This window comes from Durio zibethinus, chromosome 4 (genome assembly GCF_047325235.1).
Source record: "Durio zibethinus cultivar Kanyao isolate XHJ-2024 chromosome 4, ASM4732523v1, whole genome shotgun sequence".
Classification (NCBI taxonomy): domain Eukaryota; kingdom Viridiplantae; phylum Streptophyta; class Magnoliopsida; order Malvales; family Malvaceae; genus Durio; species Durio zibethinus.
Window position 1 is genome coordinate 3005488 of NC_143165.1, and position 7768 is coordinate 3013255.

Here is a 7768-nt window from a genome sequence, read left to right on the forward strand (position 1 = left end):
AAAGTGTTTGAGTTAAAACAAAGGTGTCAAAAGAATGATCATAAGATAATCATGAACAAAATATTCTCAGATTCTTTCTCTAAAACTAAATCAGATGATTTCTTTGATCATTCAGAGTTCGTCAAACTACACTTGCCCCTGCATTGTGGGATCTCTCTCTCTTTTTTTTTTTTATGATGCTTTTATTTCACATCCAAGCCGCTTTTTCAGGTTTTCAGCTTAGATAAGTCATCATTTTTTTCTTTTTTTTTTTTTTTTTTTAAGCAAAATATTTCTTCACAACATCTGAATTTATTGGGGTAGGCAAATCACCTCTGTCCATTTCTGCCAAAATCAATGCCCCACCAGAAAAGGCCTTTTTCACCACATACGGGCCTTCCCAATTTGGTGTCCATTTTCCCCGATTATCATGTTGATTTGGAAGGATTCTTTTTAGCACTAAGTCTCCTTCCTTAAAGCAACGGGGATGAGTTTTCTTATCATGTGCTCTCATCATCCTCTTTTGATATAATTGACCATGACAAAGTGCTGACAATCTTTTCTCTTCGATGAGGTTTAACTGCTCGTAGCGATTTCGAACCCATTCTGCTTCCTCTAACTCTACCTCCATCAAGACTCTAAGTGAGGGAATTTCCACTTCGACTGGTAGTACAGCTTCCATACCATATACCAAAGAGAACGGTGTGGCTCCAGTAGACGTTCTGACTGATGTTCTATAAGCATGCAAGGCAAAAGGCAATTTCTCATGCCAATCTTTGTAAGTTTCAGTCGTTTTCTCCAGGATTCTTTTGATATTCTTGTTCGCAGCCTCCACTGCCCCATTCATCTTCGGACGATATGGTGCCGAATTACGATGACGGATCTTGAACTGAGTGCATACTTCATTCATCATTTTGTTGTTCAAGTTTTTGGCATTATCAGAAATAATTGTCTCCGGAAGTCCATATCTGCATATTATCTCTCTTTTCATGAACTTACATACCACAGATCGGGTCACGCTAGCATATGATGCAGCTTCTACCCATTTGGTGAAGTAATCAATAATTACAAAAATGAATCTATGCCCATTCGAAGCTTTTGGAGTGATGGGACCAATAACATCCATGCCCCACATAGAGAACGGCCAAGGTGGAACTAGAACATGTAATGTTGATGGCGGAGCATGAATCTTGTCAGCATAAATCTGACATTTATGACATCTCTTAGCATAATCAATACAGTCTCTCTCTATTGTCAACCAATAATAGCCAGCCCTCATAATTTGTCTAGCCATCATATGACTATTTGCATGTGCCCCACAAACTCCATCATGCACTTCTTCAATAATCTTTTTTGCTTCAGCTGCATTTACACATCTTAAGAGCACTTGATCTCGACCTCTTTTGTAAAGGATATCTCCATCAATGAAGAAACTCATAGCCAATCTTCTGATAGTCCTCTTATCATTTTCAGTTGCATGTTCTGGGTATTGCTGGTTTTTAATGTATTGCATGATATCATGATACCATGGCTTCCCATCAATTTCTTTTTCAACACCTGAGCAATGTGCTGGAACATCTTTCACATCCAGCTTGATGGGTTGGATTTCAGTATTTGCATCTATTTTGATCATTGCAGCTAGAGTAGCCAGTGCATCAGCAATTTGGTTTTCCTCTCTAGGTAGATGCTCAAATTGAACTTCTTTAAATTGCTTAACCAACTCAGAGATATATTTATGGTACTGAATCAGCTTAGAGTCTCTTGTCTCCCATTCACCTCGTAACTGATAGATGACTAAAGCTGAATCTCCAAACACATCTAACACTTTGATCTTTTTTTCAATTGCTGCTTGTAGACCCATAACACAGGCCTCATATTCAGCCACATTGTTTGTGCAATTAAAATTTAATCTGGCTGTGATGGGGTAATAATGTCCATCAGGAGATATCAAAATTGCCCCAATACCATGACCCAAAGCATTAGCAGCTCCATCAAAATACATCCTCCATGATTTTTCAACAGGTTTATTTTCTTCAATGGCCATCACATCCTCATCAGGAAAATCTAATTTCATTGGCTCATAATCTTCGGCTGCACGATCAGCAAGGAATTCAGCTATTGCACTCCCTTTAATAGCTTTTTGAGCCACATAAATGATATCATATTCTGAAAGCATAACTTGCCACCGTGCTATTCTTCCTGTCAATGAGGGCTTTTCGAAGATATACTTAATAGGATCCAGTTTTGCTATGAGCCAAGTAGTGTGATAAAGCATGTATTGTCTAAGCCTTCGAGCTGTCCAGGTTAATGCACAACACATTTTCTCTAATGGTGAATACTTTGACTCATAATCAGTGAACTTCTTACTCAACTAGTAAATTGCTCGTTCTTTCTTATCAGTTTCATCTCTTTGCCCCAGCACACATCCCATTGAATTTTTATGCACTGTTAAGTACAAAATCAAAGGTTTTCTTGGCATTGGTGGCACCAACACAGGTGGATTTGACAAGTATTCTTTGATCTTATCAAAAGCTTCTTGGCACTCATCATTCCATTCTCCAGGATCATGTTTTCTGAGAAGCTTGAAAATAGGATCACACTTATAAGTGAGTTGAGAGATGAAGCGAGCAATATAATTTAATCTCCCTAAGAAGCCTCGCACTTCTTTTGAAGTATGAGGAGGAGATAAGTTTTGGATGGCTTGTATCTTATCCGGGTCCACTTCGATTCCTTTTTCACTGACTACAAAGCCTAATAGTTTTCCTGATTTGGCTCCAAATGTACATTTGGCAGGATTCAACTTCAACTGAAATCTTCTCAACCTGTCGAACAGCTTTTTGAGATTGACTATATGATCCTCTCCTTCACGAGATTTTACAATCATATCATCCACATACACTTCTATCTCTTTATGCATCATGTCATGAAAAAGAGTCACCATTGCTCTTTGATAAGTAGCACCAGCATTTTTCAACCCAAAAGGCATGACTTTGTAACAGAATGTTCCCCACATGGTCACAAATGTAGTTTTCTCCATATCATCTTGAGCCATCTTGATCTGATTATAGCCTGAGAAACCATCCATAAAGGAAAATGTGAAGTGCCTAGCAGTATTATCCACTAGAGTATCGATGTGAGGTAAAGGAAAGTTATCCTTGGGACTTGCTCTATTTAGATCTCGATAATCGACACACATTCTCACTTTTCCATCCTTCTTAGGAACTGGCACTATGTTGGCTACCCATTCAGGATATTTTGCCACTTCTAAAAATCCAGCATCGAATTGTTTCTTCACTTCCTCTTTAATTTTCAGTAGCATCTCTGGTTTCATGCGCCTTAGCTTTTACTGCATCGGCTTACATCCTGGTTTTAAAGGTAACTTGTGCTCTACAATATCAGTGCTGAGTCCTGGCATATCCTGGTAAGTCCACGCGAACACATCTACATATTCTCGGAGTAACTCTTCTAGCTTCTTTCTTTCAACTGGTAAAAAAGATGTACCAATTTTGACCTCCCTTTTATTCTCACCATCTCCCAAATTTACTGATTCAGTAATTTCTTGGTGGGGTTCAATTGGCTTATCTTCATGTTCTATTAATTTTAACAAATCAAGAGGCAGTGTGTAGTTATCTGAATCTTCCTCATTATCAAGTTCATCAACATGAATTAAATTTTCAAAATCAAATCCGAGATTATTGCCATGATTATCTTCATGTTCATTGTTTGGGACCCTGCAAAAGGGTAATATGAAGAAAATATTGGCACACAAAAATGGAATGGCAAGAAAATGTAGGAAAGAAAAGAATGAAAGGTAAAATGAAGATAATAGAAGAAATGTGGATGCATCTTCTAAGTCTTTTATTAAAATGACAAACATAAACACACCATAAAAGATCTCCTAATACTCGTAGAAAGTAATTAGGGATTTAAAGTTTCACATTACTTTTCCAAAGCTTTAAAAACAATAGGCAGCTCCGTAACTTTCCAATTATCCAGCTCAAAATCTGAAGGACAAGGGTACACGAACAGCTCTTCACTTCGACTCTTCTTTTCTCCATCCACCATTTGAATGGCCAGCTCTGAAAATTTTTCCATGAATCCTGCACTTGAGGCTCCCGGTAAATCTGAATAAATGTATCCTCCCGAGTGAAAAGAATCATAGAGATATGGAATGACTATGGGTTCTGACTCTGGTTCATATCCCTTAAGATTAGCTATCCTCTTATATCTTTTCTCATTCCCCATTCTTACTTTATCCCCTCTTGTTGGCTTATATCCCAAGCCAAACCTGTCTCTCTTTTCATATATGGCCGATGGCTTCGTGATTCCTTGCAGGTTCTTCTCAAGTCCGGCTTCAGGTTGCCATCCCATCTTGGTAAGCTGTCTGACTACCATTTTAGTAGTCGTAGATAAGTGTGGCGAATACAATTTAGATCCTTCAGCTATATATGTTGCATTGGTAATCTCGAAAGATCTATAAGAGCATTCTAAAGCTTCATCTGCCGATTCCACATAAGGAGTATTTATCGGTTGAGTTACCAATAAATCTTCTTCTCCTGCCACACATGTTAGCTTCCCTTCAACAATGAATTTGACTTTTTGATGTAATGAGGATGGGACAGCACCTGCCATATGGATCCACGGTCTACCCAATAAACAACTATATGAAGGAGAGATGTCCATGACTTGAAATTTCACATTGAAAGTACATGGGCCAATCTGCAGTGGCACTTCTATATCTCCCAACACTTCTCTTCTGGTTCCATCAAAAGCTCTCACTATCATATGACTAGATTTCATATAAGATCCATCAACAGGGAGTTTTGCCAGAGTAGCCGTAGGCATAACATTGATGGATGAGCCATTATCAATCAAAACCTTAGCCATTATATGACTTTTACATTTCACAGTAATGTGAAGAGCCCTGATACTTCCTCTACCCTCAGGAGGAATCTCTTCATCATTGAAAGAGATATAGTTTGAAATCGTCAGATTACCAACAAGCTGTTCCACATATTCAACAGAAGCATTGTGAGACACATATGCTTGATTTAGCACCTTCAGTAAAGCATTACGGTGTGACTCTGAATTGAGCAATAATGACAATAGCGAAATTCTAGCTGGCATCTTGTTAAGCTGTTCTACCACGCTATACTCACTATGTTTTATTAGCTTCAAAAATTCACCTGCTTCACTCTCAGATACTGGCTTCTGACATTCTTTTTCTGGTGTTGCATCAAGATCACTCTGACTTTCATTTTCTTCCCCTACCTTGGCTTTCTCCTTTCTAGCTTTTTCTAGAGCCTCTAGGGTATAGCACCTGCCACTTCGGGTTATGCCTCCTACACCCGTTATATTAGCAGTATCTGGGTTGACTACGACACCATAATCGTACTTCCAAGGTACTGCTTTATCATTCTGATATGAAAAAGGGGCAGGAACTTTAATTGTCACCACTGGTCGAGAGACGAGTTTTTCTAGCTTCGATGTTGGCTTCTCATCATAATAGATAGTTACTGGTCTACGCCCAAACTTATTCTTTGAATCAATGGTAGACACTTTCACCAACTCTTCTCTCTCTTGGTAAAACTCTATTCGACCTTCATCCATCAATTTTTGCACCTCTTGACGAAATTGGTGACAATTCTCGATATAATGCCCCAGAACATCTCTGTGATAAGTGCAGCTTTCAATTGAGTTTATCATTTCAGAGTAATTTTGAGGTTCTATTGGCTTCAACATGTCAGTTTTGACCAATACTTCGAACACCTTAGCCATAGGAGTTTTGACCTCCTCTATTCTTCTTTTCACATAACTTGTTTGCCCATCAATCAAAGCATTTATTGATGGTTTGGTATGATTTGGTAGAGGGTTTCCATTGACATTTGGAGTCCTTTGTTGGCTGGTATCAAAATTTAATACTCCTTCATTGATTAACCCCTGCACTTTACGCTTCAAAGCAGTACAGTTCTCAGTGGAATGACCTGGATTCCCATAATGATAATCACAATGTGCATTGGGGTCATACCATTTGGGAAACGGAGGTTTCATAGGTTCAATGATAACAGGAGCAAGCAGATGTTTCTCAACAAGTTGAGGATACAGATCTGTATATGTCATGGGAATGGGATCGAAAGTGAATTTTTCTTGGATATTTCTTGGGGCTCGTGGACTACTATTAGGTCTCCAATCTGGTCTTGTAGGTACAACAGGACAGTTATAGGAATAAGTGGGTGTTCGAAAGGATGGTTGAAAATGAGGTGAATAAGCTGGTTGTGGTAATGACTGGTATGGTTGATGTGAATGAGGGATGGATGTAACATGGTTTACAGAAGGGTAATGGGTCTGGTATACTGGTGTAGGATAAGGTGTGAAACCTCTGAATTGTTGCCCCATATAGTTCACTGCTGGAGCTTCATTCTCCTTCTTTCTAGGAGCTCCACCTTTCTTTATTCCACTTGTCTCTCCCGCATCGAGCTTACCATTTTTTATGGCATTTTCAATGATCTCACCGGATATCACCATATCGACAAAATTCTTGGTTGCATTACCTATCAATCTTTCATAATACGGTGCTTTCAAGGTATTCACAAATAAAACAGTTGTTTCTTTCTCAGTGAGAGGGGGTTGAACTTGTGCAGCCACGTCTCTCCATCTTTGTGCATACTCCTTAAAGTTTTCAGTTACTTTCTTTTCCATGCTTTGAAGAGACAGACGATCTGGAACCATATCCGTGACATGCCGATATTGTGTAAGGAATGCCTTTGTAAGCTCTTGCCAAGAACGAATATGAGTCCTATCTAGCTGGACATACCACCTAGCTGCAGAACCCGTAAGACTATCTTGAAATATGTGCATTAACAACTTCTCATCTCGAGCATATGCTGTCATCTTTCGACAATACATGGTGATATGGGTCATTGGGCATTTTGTACCATCATATTTTTCAAATTCAGGGACCTTGAATTTAGGTGGAATTACCACATCTGGAACTAAACAAAGATCAGCTGCATCTGTGGAGCCATAAAAATTCATTCCCTCTACAGCCCTAAGCCTTTCCTCCAATATCTTCATCTTCTCCCGGGCACTGGTATCTTCTACTTTTTCAGGTGTCTGCATCCCTAGCTTTTCTCTTTTCTTGGGATCATCTAAATCAGGAACTAAGATTGGCTCAGGTGGTTTTTCCATCATAATGGGATTAACAAAATTCTGAAATTGTCCTGGAGCAGGTGTGGATGTCATTCCTGGATAAGGATTAGGATATCCACCAGGAGTAAAAATTGGTACTCTAGTTCCTTGTGAAGGTTGGTTCAGTCGTGGCTCAAACCCTGGAGGATAGACAGGATCTACCATATCTGGCGATTGTTCTTGAAAGCTAGGATTTTCTTCCACTGTTTTTCCTTTGTCAAGTTTCTTGAGCATATCCATTATTATACTAAGATCTCCTTTTAGTTCTTCTTGAGCTTTTTCAATTCTCTCAAATCGACTGGCCTGTTCTTGCTCCATGATTCTTGTCTGTGTCCTGGTATTGTATGAATGACGAGTAGGTTGGGCCGAAATTTTTGATGGGCGAGCTATTCTTGAACCTTTATTACCACAAAATTTTTTTATTTTGAAAAAGAAAAGAAAAAAATAAAATTAGAATGCTATGTGTTAAAAATTTTACTTTATGAAAAATGATGTATATGATGCATGAATGCAAGTGAGAGATATTTGTTCTTGAACGAATTTCAACATTAGAAATTTTTATTGATCTCATACAACTTTTTTACATAGGATTTATCATCCT

The 7768-nt window shown here is 38.6% G+C and overlaps 1 protein-coding gene across 1 annotated transcript; it reads right to left on the minus strand.

Moving 5' to 3' along the window:
* Nucleotides 1-258: 258 nt before the first annotated feature.
* On the minus strand, nt 259-7499 carry LOC149519034 (uncharacterized). The gene is given in 2 exon segments (XM_089758904.1): nt 259-3868; nt 3922-7499. Coding segments are annotated over 2 exon segments (7173 nt in total). The 5' UTR covers nt 7486-7499; the 3' UTR covers nt 259.
* Between the last annotated feature and the right edge of the window lie 269 nt (nt 7500-7768).